This window comes from Podarcis melisellensis, assembly GCF_964234715.1.
Source record: "Podarcis melisellensis genome assembly, chromosome: 5".
Lineage (NCBI taxonomy): Eukaryota > Metazoa > Chordata > Lepidosauria > Squamata > Lacertidae > Podarcis > Podarcis melisellensis.
In genome coordinates, this window is record NC_138537.1 from 28,447,008 (window position 1) to 28,464,514 (window position 17,507).

Consider the following 17,507-nt stretch of genomic DNA (forward strand, 5'->3'; position numbering starts at 1 on the left):
GTGTAGAATTGGAGACAATATTGAGCTTCTTTATAAGGCAGCCTCCTATTTTCACTAAGTAACTCAGCAGACAGTGGCTTATAGTCCAGCTGTGGTACATATTCTACTTTCTGCCCATTCATGTCTTAAAAAACCCCAGTGTGTCTAGCATTGTGTATGACTGGTTTTGTCCTCTCTACAACAAATAGTAAAATACCCAATTACAACAGAATGGCCTCAAAGCAGCAACATGAAATTAAATAGTACATGAATTGGTAGCATTTTACCATGTTAAAATATCAAGGATCGGCTAAAACCTTTGACTTGAATAAGATTTCAGCTTCTAGCCATATAGAAAAATAATTTAAATTAGGCCATTTCCCCAATTCATGTCATTTTCTTTCTTTCTTTCTTTCTTTCTTTCTTTCTTTCTTTCTTTCTTTCTTTCTTTCCTTCTTTCCTTCTTTCCTTCTTTCCTTCTTTCCTTCTTTCCTTCTTTCCTTCTTTCTTTCTAAAACACACACTCCAAACACTGAATGCTGTCAACTCTCATTGAACCATGAAGAAGGTGTTCAGAATTGCTTGCTAGACTGAACCATATCTCCTTGGTAACCCACTTCCGATGCATTATGTGATGTCATTGGTACTGTTAAAAGCAGGCTGTGTTACTTTGTTGTCATTGTCCCCCCTCCCAATTTCGAACATATTTTTACACATTTCTTTTTTAAATGTGATGTTCATTGGATTTTCAGAGGGAAGTTTTAGTGAACTTGTATGTATGCTTTTGGGAACACAGAACGAAAGCATGTATTATGATGTACAAATGAGGCAAATTATTCTCCCACCAGAATCTGTACTTCCTTGAGGTTGCATGCTTATTCTGGAAATTTATGAGGCAGGTATGTGCAACATAGATTGCACCTATTACTTGTCTGGAGGCCTCTGGCATGCATGGGGAGTGCTAAGGAATCATCTCCCCCATTCCATGCCAAGTATCCTCTTGCCTTTCGGTGGTCTTGCAGAACTCTAATATTGCCGGAAAGCCTGTAATTTTTTCTGAGGTTCCTCTCTGTCTGGGACCCCTCAGTTCCCCATCGGCCCACTCTTCACCAAAACTTTGCATTCAGAAGCTCTGTATTAATAATTTGGCCCTTGTGCTATCATACAAAATAATGGCGTAGTACAGCTTAAGTTCCAGTGTAAGTGTGACTATGAAAGCACATAGGAAGCTGCCTTATACTGAATCAGACAATAGGTCCATCTAGCTCCTTGTTGTGTGTACAGGCTGGTAGCAGCTCTCCAGGGTTTTAGACAGGAGTGTTTTTTCCAGCCCTACCTGGAGATGCTGAGACCATCTGCAGGCACAGCAGATGCCCTGCCAGGGAGCTATTTGTTCCAGACTCACTGAAGCATACAAATTTACCCTATACCAAGTCAGACTATTGATCTATCTAGCTCAGTATTAACTACTCTCCAGGGTCTTTCCCAGCCTTACCTGAAAATGCCTAGATTTGAAGCTTTGGTCATTTTGATGCAAAGCCTGTGCTCCGCCACTGAGCTATGTCCTTCCCCAGCTACTCTAGTGTAATGTAATAAGCCCTTCTCTTGGTGATTGCTATTTCTGAATCTCATCTTGGTCCAAAGTGAGCAGTATTTCCTCTAATGACAGCTTAGCTAATTAGTCTGCAAAGGCAACCAGTGTTTAGAGGAGTAGAATAAACAAATGTTTGGCTAAATAAATTATATATTTTTGTTCCACATTTTAATTCTGCCCCCAGGTGATTATAGGGCAAGCCACATTGAACTGGTTATGTAAAAAAAAAAGTCAACCAGTCATTAATCTTGCAGTAGGCTAAGGAATTCACACTTCTTGCATTGTTAAAAACTAGAAGCTACTGAAAATAACCTAAAACTGTTTTGCCTAAATAACATAGACAAAAATGAAAGTCAAGTAACAAGCAGGAGTGCTAAAAAGAAGTATAGATTATGAAACTGTTCAGTTGAACTAAAAATGCATTTGCTTCAATCCAGAGTCCCTTGTGCATTGTGATTCTTTTAAGTCTCTCAAGGTGACATGGAAGAGCCCTATCAGATATCCTTCTGTTTTGAACACTTGAACAGCAGCTGGGAGATGAATTTAATCAGGAAGGGGTTAAACCTTCCACTGCCTGCTATTTCCACAATGGAAATTGTTCCCCAATGTGCTATTTTTTTAAAACAAGGCTGCATTTTAAATTGCATTTTAACCTGTATTTTAAATTGGTTTTTTTCCTATTATGTTTTTATTGTAATTTTACTGGTATTAGTTGCCCTGAGCCCGGCTCTGGCCGGGGAGGGCAGGGTATAAATATAATTTTTTGTTGTTGTTGTTGTTGTTGTTGTTGTTGTTGTTGTTGTTGTTGTTGTTGTTGTTGTTGTTTTCCCTACAGCAGGAAAACATTAAGGTCCTCTCCCTGGACATCTTCCTCCACTGGCAAGTATCAGCTTTGGGAAAGTGCTTTTCATAGGGAAACTGCTCTGGAGAACAAAGGGCTAGCTTTTTACCCCAACACTGTGATCCTGATTAGATTTGCCACCTATTAAAATATTCTATTTGCTATTTTTTTTATATAAAGCCTGGGAAAATGAAAATACTGGAACTGCTGTTGCATCCAGTTCGACCCTTAGTGTGTGCATTAAGTCTCTGTTACTCACAAGAGACTAGTGGTTCAGTGCCTCTTTCTATGGACTCAGCTAGACTGGTAAAGAAAAAGCGATTTATATGTGTTGTATTGTGATATAACATTGTGCCACCAGATGGCGACATGGAGTCCTGTCTGTCTCTAACTGTTTTCCCTGTTTAAATTCACAACACTTTAAACGCTTCTTTGATGTGTCTAGATCCAGCCTATATGTAGTGATTGCCTTTGGGATAATTTCATGGGAAAAGTTATGCAGGTGTTGCAAATAATAGGTGGGAACCACTGGCACAAACAGGTGGAATCTGTGGCAGCCGCATACAGAACAGGAGGGTCTGTGGGCCAGGTTATTTAAAATTTTAATCAGAACTTTAGGAAAGACTCACTGGGGATCATGGGAATTAAAAACTACAGAAAAGCAGAGTTTAAAGCAAGAGTCTAAAAGCAGCAGAGAAAACATTTAAGATAGCTTCCCAGAACTTAAAACCATTTCACCAAAATCCTGCTCAAAAAGGAAAGTCTTATATTGTGGTTAGAGGCCAATAGAGTGGTCAGCAAGGCAGGCTTCTCTTAGGACTTTTAGAAGTCCTAAGGGAAGCTTTTAATGTTTAATAGATTATTGTAGTTTAATATTCTGTTGGAAGCTGCCCAGAGTGGCTGGGGAAACCCAGCTAGATGGGTGGGTATAAATTAATTATTATTATTATTATTATTATTAATAATAATAATAATAATTAGAGGGTGTGCTAAAGCCTAGTCACAGCTTCTGAAAAGGTATCTGAGGCATTTTGGAGACACACAAGAGACTCTGAAAGGTCAGAATAAAGAGGCATGATTCACAGTCAGGTCTGTCTTCTAGCCTCTCTTAGTTATGTTCTGCTGAGAGCTCAGCAGTATGGAAGCAAAACCACATGAACCCACAAACTCTTCACATATTACTTGCATGGACATGTAAAGTACATAGAATGCATCTTCTGGGCTATACCTCTGCCCCCATCCCCAATGATGTGTAACTGCCTCCTCTGCTGTCCACATATTAGCATGGGTGACAAAAACAGGAAGGCCTACAGATGTAGGCTTCCCCACATCCTGGAACTCAGTCATGCAGGGTTCCATGACCCTAGAGTAGTCTTCTCAAAGGCTTCCTCTCCTTCTCAGATGGTGGGATGGGGCAGCGAGAGTGGAGAGCCATGCATGAGCAATAATCTTTACCAAAGGACCCCCCTTCGCCTCTACCAGTGGGACTTGGGGTAGGCGCCCTCAAAATTGTAGGCCTTTGCCTATGAGCCCCCTCTGCCCCCCAAGTTCTGACCTGTGTATGAGTGGTGGTAGGGCCAAGGGTGCAGCCTCACAGTCCCTTTCCACACCCTTTGCCTTTTCACGTGAGTAATGCAAAAAGGAGGCCACAGAAATGCTACATAGGTATTGTAGTGTGAGTTACGTCACCCTCTGTTTGTCAAACGTATTGCAAACAGGTTGATTTTGATGCATAAATCATGTTATTGTTTAAATTAATAGCAAATTCTCATTGATTTCATTTAGGTTGAAATTTTTCTCTAAGTCTCTGTAAGCCAAATAGCCTTTTCACCAGTCCTGCTGAAAAAGAACAACAACAAAAGCTCTAGATACTGCAGTCTTTTTGCAGATTGCACCTTGAGTCAAATATTCATACTCTGTTACAAGGTTTACATGAGAAATGAAATCTTCCTTGACATGGATTTTGCTTTCCCCCTAAAGGTTAGCATATTCACATGCACCTAATAACTATTAATAGTTGAAAGTGCAGCTGTGTTTGAGATCATTGTAGAAGCTTGCCAGTAGGGAAAAGACTTGGATAGAAAATCCTATTTGACAGGAGAAAAGAATATAGACAACTTTAGTATGCCAGGAAAGTTGCGTCTGATGCCTTCTTTTTACACACCCTTTGAAAAACTATATGGAGATCTCAACCTACTACAGCATATAATAAAGCAATATTTTTATATGTGGAGAATAGTGTGATAATAAAAAGCTCTTTATTACTGAAATTTAATAAAATGCTGTTTAGGTGTGCCCCCTCAGCCTCCTATATCATATGACACCTATCATCTACTAAACCTACTAAGAGATGATATAATAGACAAATCATGTCTCAGAGTCTCAAAAAAGTCAGTGAGAGGTTCACCCAAATGAAAGTGGATCAGTGAGTTCGCCCACATGAAATTGGCATTGGTTGTACACCAAGACTGATGACTAGGACTTTATACTGGATCTCTTTTTGAGAAGTGTGATACAAAACAAAGCAGTCCACCGTCACCACTGATTATCCTACTCCGTTGAATTATGACTTGTGGTTCCAACAGTACCATTAGGCAGAGAGATTGCTGGGGAGGGAAACAATGGGATCATCTAGATATTCCCATTCTCTTGAGCTGCTGCCCCAGCATCAACACCAATGGCTTGTTGCTGGCCTGTGCTAGCTGGCTCAGCGAGTTTTCTCCCAATGCATCACCATCAGCACTGTTGCAGAGGAGAAATCTTGGCTGAGTGGGCAGGCAGATGCACAGGCTACCCACTCCAGCTGGCATGCCCTGTCTTGCTTGGCTCATCTGACACACACGGCCATCATGTCTGCATTGCAGCATTTGTTGGAGGGAGCAGGGGTCAGGAGGAGTGGGAAGTCACTGATGGCAAGGTGCTGGAAAGCAGAGCTGTATGTGCCATGCAACCTGCCCTATGCTTTCCAGCTCATATGCTGCATTTGAGTGTGGATGAGGATGCTGTCTGGTTACCCAAAGTGAAAGCAGATTCAACTGCCGGTCTGAGCGGTTAGTGTATGTGGGATGGAGAAGGGAAACAACTTATTTTCCTTCTTCTCAGGCAGCAAAGTGTATTGCAAGGGCTCTGATTTTATATATATATATAGCTTCCCCACAACTGGATTGCCTTGTGCAATTGCTTGTCACACTGAACCAAACACCTGTGGGTGTTGAGGAAATGGATATCATACACTTCGGATGATTCTTCTACCTGGTGACTATTAAATTGTACAGGTTTCTGTCGTTTTTACTGGTTTTGAAGAATTAATCTTGCTAAAACGCAGCTCTCAATGTTATTTTATGGTGTGTTGATAGAATATATGTATAACACATGGATATTTTATGTGTTTTGTGCTTTTAAAAAAGTATTCCCTCGCTATATGAAATTCATGAGTTGTAAGAACAAAGCATTACAGAAATCAGCAATGGTGGCTTATAAAATGCTAGCAGCCTCATACTTGGCACTGCTTGGGAATTCTAAGAAACCAAAATAAAACATAGAAATCAGTGAAATTTTGGAAGCCTCTGTCCACAGGGATTCAAAATGGCTTCCAATCGCAGGTAAACATAGACCAAAACCTGCTCTTGGGAACAGGTGCATGCAGTCAGAGAGCAGCATGGATCTGTTTGAATGCCTTCTTGCAAACAGTCCTGGACTTCCCTTTACAGAGGTAATGTGCCTCTCATTTGGCTAAGTACAATCTGAACGGGGATAGACTTCACATATTAAGGCTTGTGTTTGTGTACAAAATAACAATGACAAGTGGGGTAAAAAAGCTTTATTTTTCTGTCTGTTGTATAGTATAGAAAATAAAAATATTGCTACTTCAGAACAGGAGTTTGCTTGGGTTCTTGAAGCAATGAGGTTGGGTTACTAAAAAATTGGGGCCTGGCAAACCATAAATAAAAACAAATATTTTATTTTAAATAGTAGTGATGGGGGAGTTCCTTTGAATATAAGAGTAACCAGACTGGATCAATCCAAAGGTCATCTAGCCCATTATCCTGGTTTCCACAATGTCACCAGATGCATCAAGAAGCTTATACACAGGGCATGAGGCCAAGAACCCTGTTCTGTTGTTCTTCTCTCTTCCTTCAGCATATTCAAAGGTAGACATCATCCAAACTTGGTGAGGGAAAGCTTGTACAGTTATACCTTGGATCCCGAACGCCTTGTGAATCAAACGTTTTGGCTCCCAAACACCGCAAACCTGGGAGTGTGTGTTCCGGTTTGTGAACGCTCTTTGAAACCTGAACATCCGACACGGCTGTATATGGAATATACAAGTATATAGCCAGAATTGTATATAGAACCTCCAGGTTCAGAGACTGTCTCCCTCTAAATAATCTAAATAACCTGAAGTTGTGGAGGCTAACAACAGGAAAGGAAAGGGCTTTGGGTCTCAAACCCTGCTTTGTTTAAACACGTTTAAAAGGGTGTGCAAGCCAATGGCCAGCACCACATGATTTGCTGTGTGAAGAAATTATTTCACTTTTGATCCTACTGCTCCCTTTCAATTTCACTGGAAGACCCATATTTCTGATGTTAGAGAAATGATAAAAATCTGTGGTAACATGCAAACGCTTGCAACTTGTAATTTCTTATGTACTCAATCTGTGTCGTGCCATATTCAGAATTAAGTCCCACTATGTTCAGTGTAAGAGCCGTAGGCTGCATAAGATAGCCCAAATGTTTCTTGTTTATATTTCAGAATTTTGAAACTCTTCAGGCTTTTTTTGTAGCCCACAAAACCTTATGCCTTAATAAATGTTTTAGTCTGTTAAGATACCTCAAGACTAATTTTGTGGTACTGTATTTCATGTGCTCCTTTTGGGGAGAAGCTGCCTTATTTTGGCGATTGTACCAGCGGGCCCCACCACCTTAATCTGGCCTTGCTTCTGAGGGCTGAGTCCTCCATGGTCAACAATTGTCATGGATTTCAGAGAAGGCTTCCAATGCATACTGCTGTTTGTGGTATCAAACTTCTTTTGGGTAACTCGTGTAAGAATGAAATGTATTGGATTGGCTCTGCAGAGAATAAGCTGAAGGTTACAAACATGGCAGTTTATAGATTTATCTTATTTTCTAAACTATAGACTCGGAAACTTACAACAACTTCAGCATCTGTGAGACTGTGCAGAGGGGGCAGGAAGGGAACTGCTTGAACTCTTGGTAACACCATATGGAACACCGTATGGAAACTTAATTGATTAGAGTAGCGATAGGAACTAAAAATCCAGAGCCTTGTTAACAATTTTAGCTGTTGCAGTTCCCTGTGTTGTCCCAAATGTAAGATGCTTATGGGTGTGACGTTACAGAAGGCTTCTTAAGGCTTTTCATTTTGTGATTTCCTTGCATTTTGGCAGAGAGGGAATGAACCAGGATGGATTTCCAATAATATTTTGTAAGCTTATTCTTAATTATTTGGGTCTCTGAGTGTGACACGAACAACTCCTGCAGAAACTCTGAGAGTTGTTTTCATGCTGAGTCCTTGCATGTTACATTAGTATTTAATGATTTTGCACAATGTAAACACATTGCTGTTCAAAGCTATTTTTATAATGAGGAACTTTTTAAAGCCAAAAAATAGAAAAGGAAAATTTATAGTGAACTCTTGCAGCAGTTAGTTGCTTGGGATGTGGAAAAGTAGACCCCATAAAAAAGAGTAGCAGTACATCTATGGACCAATCCAAACATTATGCTAATTACATGAATGCAATTAATGTGCACATTTTTAATATAGTAGCCTCTTTCTGCTTCTGCTGTGGTCTGACAAAAATTGCTTCTCCAATAATGTTGTTTGCCTTTCAGGGGATTTTTTTCAGGGACATAAAAATCCCCCTCCTCTGCCCTAATGGTCCTAAAACAACTCCAGCATCACAAAGGCTGCTGTTTACTTAACCCAAAAAAACACATTAACTGCACAATTATAGTGTCATGTTTGGTTCAAAGCTATAGCCTGGCAAATCGTATTCGCGACGGGACAACGAAGAGTGAGGCCGCGTGGCTGGCGCAGCAGCGATTTACGCTGTCATCCACACCCCTTTGAAGGCACCTGGTTGGGTGCCTGCCCGTGGGCGTGGTGCGCCAGCCAGGTGAGTAGGAGGCAGGGGGCTAATGCCCCCTGCTTGAGGCGGAGACCGGCTCCCGCCCACAACCACTCCCCTCTTTTGCAGGAGGAGAGTCTTTGTAACTCATTGTTAAAGAATATGATTTCAAAATTTGGCCAAGACTGGATCCGTAAATGATGCCAACCACTTCCCACCAGCACAAACCTCTTCCAGAGATGAAGCAGAACTCTTGGCCATGCATGTATCTCTGTGCCCAGCTCCTGTTCTATCTATACCATTCTCTTTCACCCTTTTTGACCCTCGCTCCTCCAGCACTAGCTATGGCTCTACGTATTTCCTTTCCACTTTGCTTTCAAAACTCCCAGTGAACTCTGTCATATGCAGCATCTGCTGCTACTTCACTGTTTCCCCTAAGATTATGGCACCCTAAAGCAACTACTTAGGTCGACTTTGTAACTAACTAGTTACAAACTATATATTTTAGAGTTGTGAACTGGACTGTAGTAGTAGTGGTAGTGGTAGTGGTAGTGGTAGTGGTAGCGGTAGTAGTAGTAGTAGTAGTTGTAGGAATAATTTATTTCTACCCTGCCCATCTGGTTATTTTTACAGATCATATTTTAATTTGAGATGTTGAAAAAGACAATACAATGTACATAATAATAATTATTAGCATCTGTAGAGCACTTTTAACATCATTCTGTGGTTTTTATAACAACCCTGTGAAGCGGATGAGTATCATCCCCATATTGTTGAGACTGAAAGAGAGCAGTTTGCCAGAGACCCGCCTAATGGGTTTCTACCTGGTGGTAGAGACAAGAACCGAACCACGAGCGTTCAGATTTGCAGCTCTTTGTAGCTAGTATAGGCATTACCTCTGAACACCGTATACCAGCATGAATAGGAACCATAGAGCTGTGTATGCCATTCCTGCTTGCTCTGAGCTGCCCACGTTGAGTGAGAAGCTTTGAAGGGGGTCTCTATGTGTGTTTGACTATCTTCAAACCTTCCCACTCAGTGCCTCCTACTTTGATTAGGATTCCCTGTTCCAGCATAATGCCTGACTAAGCATGTCTCAGGCTGCAGTCCTAAAACACTTCCCAAGTAAGTGCAAGCCCTCTTGAACTCATTGAGCCTTGCTTCTGATTAAACATGCACAACATTGTATAATTAACTCACTGTGTTACATCAGTTCACTTGGAATGTATTATTTTAGCACTATTACAGGAATAAAATTTGAGAGCTAGTAGGAACAGAGTGCTTATCTTCTGTTGTACTTCTACATTTAGAAGCAATCATTGGAAGATAGGCAGACGTAAGTTCAGATTTGAAAATGCTGCTTCAGATCTTTGTATTCTTGTATGATACATACATAAGTCTAATTGGAAGACAAAATAGGCACATTTTGATCATTGCGAAACTAATATGGATGTACTCAGTAGCTGAATATTCAGCTTTTTAATAGAATTGTCAGGTGATGCAATATTTGGATGTATTGTGACTTCAGTAGTTCTAATTCAATGTCAAGTAGACTTTGAAAATCCCAAGCTAAAAGTTCCTTGAGCTGAGATAGGTCTACAATTTTCAAGTGATGCTATTGGTGTTCTGTGTAAAGCTCACATGTTGAAATTGAAATTCCAAAGACTTCTGTTGACAAACTTTATTTCCTTTCTATCTCTTTTCTTAGGTTACATATTTGGGTAAAGTTTCCACAACAGGGATGCAGTTTTTGTCAGGTTGCACGGAAAAACCAGTCATTGAGTTGTGGAAGAAGCACACGCTTGCCAGAGAGGACATCTTCTCAGCTAATGCCCTTCTGGAAATCCGCCCCTTCCAAGTTTGGCTTCATCATCTGGACCTCAAAGGAGAGGCCACTATCCACATGGATACCTTTCAAGTTGCACGTATTGCTTACTGCACTGCCGACCACAATGTCAGCCCAAACATTTTTGCTTGGGTTTATCGGGAGATCAACGATGATTTGTCCTACCAAATGGACTGCCATGCCGTAGAGTGCGAGAGCAAGTTAGAGGCCAAGAAGTTGGCTCATGCCATGATGGAGGCCTTTAAGAAGACTTTCCATAGCATGAAGAGTGATGGACGGATCCACAGGAATAGCTCATCTGAAGAAATGTCTCAAGAATTGGAATCTGACGACGGCTGACTTGAACTCATTACTGGTTAAGCAAAAGCAGAAAATGGCCCTGGGAATAGAAGCATATAGATGAATAAGCAACAGTTCAATGTGGGAGTGATGGGGCGCCCAACATGTGACTGATCAGCTTTTCAAAATAAAGAAGCAATTCAGTAAATTCCCTAAAATATATGCATCTTTATAATAACTGCACCACATTGAAATCTGCTGCTGCTGTTTAAAAATGTGACAAAACATTTTTACTTGTGTTTCCATTTTACCTTCAGCCACAGCTTCCAGCCCCATTTTGGCCCTCACAGTTCAGGCTCGTCTCATAAAGATAATAAATTGTTTCAGTTTTGCTTGTTGAAACAAGTGAACAATTCTAATGATAGAATCCTCTAGGATTTGTTGCTAGAGTCTTAATACAGTTGCAAATGAGATCCATTTCTAGAGAAGAAAATACAATTTGGTGGCCTACTGCTAATCCTGTTGACCGTCTCCAGATTGAAGTAGCTACCTACAGTCTTTTAGATTAACAGCCTGAAAATCTACATAAACTCACATTTCACAGTTTGAATATTCAAAGATGCTTATATTTACACACTATAATCATATGCTATATTTTATTTTATTTTACCTTTTTAATGTACCTGCAGCCACTCATTTTCCACTTAAGCCCTATAGTTTTTAAATACAAACTTGCAGGGATACCAGAAGGCAGGTTGGGGAGCTGGGGGACCTGATTGTGAACTGTTTTCGAATGCCTGGGACGACCGAACCACTGCTGCAGATTGTGAGAGATTGTAATTTGGTAATTAATGATAAACTTCGGTAATTAAGCAGTATATAAATAGCTTCAAAATAAAGATCCTGGATAGTTAATAGTTAAGCTGCCTCACATGCTTTCCCTCAGTTCTGGCATGGTATGAGACCCTCAGTTCCACAGCAGTCTTGCCACCATCTATGTCCATATTGACCCCACTTCCTTGGGTATCACTTTTTAGGTCCAGTTTGATCACAGGGTGTCTTACAGTGGGAAGGGATCAGGTTTGAAAGCAGATTATTTGTTGTGATTCAAAACCTCATACTAATATTTCCAGAACCCTTTTCTGGTCACAGATGAAAGGGTTCATAACTTGAGAAAGTTGTTTATTTGTTTCTTTTTTTTAAAAAAAATAATGTTTAAAGGCCAAGTGCTGATTAATAGGTTGCAGATAACGCTGCTCCTTTATACATATAGTCTTGTTCATAAATCGTGGTAATGTTAGGGGCACGAGGGCACCTTACAGAAGCCTTAAAAGAAAGCTAATCAAAGCAGATAGCTCTAGCAGTCTGTTCCATTGTGTGTGAATATGTATACTTTGTATGTTTGTGTGAGTGTATGTATGTGTGTCTGCGTGTGCGATCAGTGTCACAGCATGTAGATTGATCTTGGGAACATACTGAGGAGGACTTGCACCTCTTGAAAATAATATGCTTATTGCTTTCCAATGTATGTAAACTATTCAGCAATGTAAAGGCATTCATACTTTAATAAAAAAAAGGTTTGAATCAAAGATAAATAATTTTAGGCTCTTTGATTTTATGCGTACATTCCTGTTTTATTTCAAATACCATGTCTCACTTTTAATATGCCACTTTACAACGGTAATTTAACTAATTCAAAGTTCTGCTGCAGCATATTAATGGAAGCTTAATATGACTAATATGACTAAAATAACCATCTTACCCTCTAATTAATTGCAATATTTATTTTATCATTTTCCACTGAACATTAAACCTCAAATTATTGCATTTTAAAATGAGCATATACTTTTATTTTGGTATGTGTGGACGTCCCTAATTTGGCATTCAGAGCCAGAGCTGTAAAGTATGTCGGAACTGGTGGTAGTGAGATGCTCTTTCTGATTTGCTGTCCCTTGCTCCTTTCTCTCCACCTCATTTCTGTGGAAGGACAACAGCCTATCTTTCCTACCACTATTCTTTTCAAATAGTCTGCTGCTGACTAGGAGGGCAAGGTATCTGAAGATGCATGCTCAAACACGGGGGTACTTTACATGTCATGTTAAACCATACTTCATTTTAAGCTATGGTTTAATGGCAATGTATCCAACCAGTTCCCACTGTTTCCAGGAAGCTTTCTGAGAAACCAGCTTTGCAAATTCACCCTTTGCCATAGTGCCCACATTTGTCTACATAATTGTTGGGGTGCCAATTGCTTAAGCTGCTTGTGAAGGTCTTTTTGCATGAATCACATTGCTAAAATGTGTGTTTTCTTGGCCTAGAAAGAAGTTGGATTCATAATGGTTCTTTTTATTTTAAAAATCCACTTTGTTGAATAGTAACAATATATTTCTTGAAGAAAAATGCCTCTCATTTCTGACCAATACTGCTCCCCCTCCTTTAATTCTCTATGGATTGTGCTTCAGAACTTGAGTATATATTTTTAATGGCTTGCTAAAGCAGAACAAAGGTCTGGCTAGCTCAGCCTCTCAGCCCCCTTGACTCCAGCAGTGGAATCTAGCCACCCAGCTTTCTCTGGAAAGGGGATAATGAAGATAACTGTCATTTCTTCTTGGTGTTCAATATTTCTTTTTCTTTCTTTTTTTGGGGGGAGGGAGGATGGAGTTTCTAGTGAATATAACTAGAATTATTTGTTTCCAAAATAAATTTCTCTAGCATGAGAGACCATTTGTACTTGTAGCACAGTTATGTTTGGAGCCAACTGTGTCGTTTGAAATGTGTCTTTAGAAGCTAAAATGAGTTTAATAATCATAATTGTAAACGTAGGAGCATGGGTTATTTTTCACTAGGATGACAGCATGTAGGGGGTTAACCTTTCCCTCCTTAGCTATGATCTAGATCAGGCATGTCCAACTTTCAAGAGACTGAGATCTACTCCCACTATAAAAAAATGGCAGTTACCTACCAAAGTTGTTGAGCTTTTTTGGGGGAGTCAACATTGGGGGGGGGGGGTCCCACGATCTACCATGGACACACCACAATCTACCAGTGGATCAGGATCTACCTGTTGGACGGCCCTGATCTAGATGAAAATCATCCCATGCTCTAAGCCTTAATGGGAGGGAGTGGGGAGCTCTCTCCCATTGCTGCCAATGGAAGCTGTCTTTCAAAAGTTAGCAGTACTGCAGGGGGCAAGGAGATTTCATCAGGATAGTGGCTGGGGAGGAAGGGGTTAAACCTTCCTCATATTCTACAGTCTGGATAAAAACCAAGGCTTTCCTATGCCTTTTAATTCTCTTTAAGCCTGACATTGTTTCTAATGATATATTTAGCATCCCATCCCATTTGATCGGTAGTCTGGCTGGTAGCAATTTTCCAAATTGGGGCCTTTCCTAGTCCACTACCCAAAATGTCACACATTGAACTTGAGGCCTTTATATGTGCGAAGCCAGTGCCCTTAAGTAGCTTTCATGGTAAAACTCAGAAACTCCCCTAAAACTAACTTCAGCAATTAAATGTGGATCAGCTTTTGACAAATTAAGACCTCATTATCTTTGTTCACTAAAAGGCACCATATATAATCTGAAATGTGAAAACAACTAATATTTCAGAAGGTTCACAGCAAACAACAAACTATGTCAGTCCTGTTTCCAGTCAGACTGCTTTTCATCCTTCGTCTCTAGCTCATTAGTATGGAGGGTAGGGGAGAACTCTGAAATTATCAACACAGAGAAAATTGTTTTCTTATTTTAACTCAGAATACATACTTGGTCTCACACCAAGGCCGCTTGAGCTGTAAGTCAACCTACTTCCTCACAAAGCTATATCCATAAACTGTACCATTCCTTTTAATGAATTTGATTGTTAGTCTTGAGATCCAGTTTCTCACCTCATTCAAATAAGGTTAAGTGGCCACCTCTTGAATTCCTGTCAACTTAAGACTGCTGTGACAGTCCTCTGAATTCAAACAAGTCCTCATCTTGCTATTCAGAGATGGTACCATTTAATATTGAAGGTGAACAAGAATGGAGAAAATAAACACCACTGACAGACTCATTCCTAGTATGAGATACATCTATTGCCATCTAAAGCAATGCGTGCTCACAAGAAAGAACAAGCAGTGACACAAATGAGATTGAAGTCGCTTCATCTACAATCTGTCACTGCTGAAAGAAGGAAATGTTTCTGAAAAATCCACATGGTGTAAATTTACATGGAGTAAAGCTCTTGTGACAGGAACCAGGAAAGAAGAGACAAGACACACAGTAGAACATGGGCCACATTTTATTTAAACAGCCACGTTGATAATAAACAGTGTGGACAACCAAACTATATCAGATGTCAAATTGTGTCCCCAAGCAAGGGACACAAACAGGGTGGTGTTCCCTTTACCCCGGACTATTAGGGCACATGGAGAGCTCGTTCTGACCCCAACCAGGGCCCTACAACTCCAGACAGGTGAGGCAGGTGAGCCTCAAATATGTTCCATATCCAGGCGAAGGGACACACAGCTCCTAGCAGTTGGCCTCTGTGGACACCCATCAGAATCTGCCTCAGGGTGTACCTGTTTCCTACACCTTCCTGCCAAATGTGACTAATTCATCTGTTTAAAGACACTGCCCCATTGGGCCCTTAACGCCCTCTGATATCGAGTACAGGGTGAACAAAGGTGGGGTGGGCAGTCCCTGATAATCCAAAGAGACATGAGAGGGACCTGCCTGGGGTTTAAATAGCTCTATGGCTCATCCCAGCACCAGTGTTGCACATGCTTGTGTATGCTGACCCCTGCCTCTCTCATGGCTACAAAAGATGCTCACTGACCTTGTTGGGATTTGCCTGAGCCCTACCTGTGGATTCAATGAGTGTGTGTGTAAAAAAGAAAAAAAAAGAATACTTGTTATAGGCTTATTCATATGGAATCTGCTTGTTCCTCATTTGTTGGTATATTGTATTTCTTCGGAAAGATCTATACAGTGGTACCTTGGGTTAAGAACTTAATTCGGTCCGGACGTCCGTTCTTAACATGAAACTGATCTTAACCTGAGGTACTACTTTAGCTAATGGGGCCTCCCGCTGCCGCCGCGTGATTTATGTTCTCATCCTGAAGCAAAGTTCTTAACCTGAGGCTGAGTTAGCGGAGTCTGTAACCTGAAGCGTCTGTAACCTGAAGTGTCTGTAACCCGAGGTACCACTGTACTGCTCTTCAACATCAGCTTCCAGAGCAGTTTGTAAATAAAATGGTCAATATTACCTGCACTTTTTTTTGTAAGAGTGCTGTAAGTGTCAGTGTGCAATAGGGGGAGAACCTAGTGAGTACCTGCAGATACAAAAATCACGGAATAGAAAAATAACAAAAAATATATTAGCAACATTCCACTAAAAAATAAAAATAAAAAACAGATTGAGACCTTTTGAAAGTCTGGGAAGAATATAAATGTATTTACCTAGGGTTGAAAACATTCGAATTGCCTCCACGTTTTTAGGGTTTGGTTTGTGTTCTCATTCCCCAAATGGAGTACCATAATGAAACCAGCAATCCAGTTTGCAGTACATCTGCTTTCCGGGGCCCTGTGTACTTTTAAGGTGAAAATGGAGCTCACTTATTTGCAATTCAGTGGTGGGATAGTTCCAGGTGCAAGATGTCTGTATAGAGTTTCCACCTAAGTAAAAAGGAAGAAGAGGCCCTTCTGAGGCCACTGCAAATAACTGGATTAGGGCAGCAACATGTAACTGTATAGCAATCTTGCAAGCAAATAAAATGAATTGCACTCAATTTTATACTAGCTTCCTTTGTAAATATTTATCACTAAAAATCCCCAGAAGTTATCCCATGGAAGCTGCTTCAACATTTCCTTGCTATACTATCAAGTAGTTCCATAAAAGGGCAAGGCAGGGAATGTAAATGGTTCTGAGCTGAGATTTTAAGAGAGGAAGCCCTTTGATCAGCATGAAACAAGGCTGTGTTTTGACCACAGGTACTTCCAGTGCTGCACTTTCTGACATAAAAAGTGAGATTGCAATTAATAATGACTGTGTGCCTTTTCAAGGATCCTACAGATTTAATTCTAGTGGGCAAAATATTATCAAGCCATCGAGATACTGAAAGAATACTATTGTAGCTGCTTGAGCACCACTTCTGTTATTCTACCTTCTGGATTATACATCTTTTCTGGGTCATTTACTTTCCTGTAAAAAAACAAAACACCACCATAATGAATCACAAATTATACTTCACAGCAAGTACCTGAACCAAATCTGGTGCCAGTGAATAAATTGATTTCCCATAACATGGGGAACTAATTGTGCATTCCTAATATATTTCAGTCAACATATTTTTAAAAAGCAAACACATCTAGGCCTTTGGGTCATAGCTCTTAGCTTGATATTCAGCTGTTTATGCCAGACATCAGAGAGAGACCAACCTCCATTTATCACATTCTCCTGAGCTTTAGGATGACAATATGCTGGCATGGCCACCACATTTTTTCCTTAAGACGTTGTCCTTAGCATGGAAACAATTGGACTTTGAAGTTAAATATGCTGAGGTACTTTCTGGGTTGCAAAATGTGTGCAGATTTGTGATGGGTTGCCTCTCCTGGCTCACCTCTTAATGAGCTTGGCTTTCCCTAACTTTCTCAGAAAGCTCTTGGAAACCATCAAGTGGTGGTGGCTGTTGTTGATTTCTAACCAAGAATTTTCCAAGGAAGTTTGGAGTGTTGTTCCCACTGCCAACATTTCCCAATGGTTTGTACCTTTCCCAAGCAAACAATTCCCCCCTGGGATCCTTTGAGATGAAGGATGGGCTACAAATTCAATCAACCGATTGATCCATCTGAAGGTTTAACCCACAGCAGGGAAAGCAAAATATAGACACAGATGCTT

The 17,507-nt window shown here is 40.4% G+C and overlaps 1 protein-coding gene across 1 annotated transcript in view; it reads left to right on the forward strand.

Moving 5' to 3' along the window:
* The window catches only part of PID1 (phosphotyrosine interaction domain containing 1), a 90,022-nt gene extending 77,796 nt beyond the window's left edge, over window positions 1-12,226 (forward strand). Inside the window, exon 3 of the mRNA XM_081910609.1 lies at window positions 10,212-12,226. Coding sequence (XP_081766735.1) covers window positions 10,212-10,688 — 477 coding nt within the window. The 3' untranslated portion in view covers window positions 10,689-12,226. The remainder of the gene's footprint in view (window positions 1-10,211) is intronic.
* The last annotated feature ends 5,281 nt before the right edge of the window (window positions 12,227-17,507 follow it).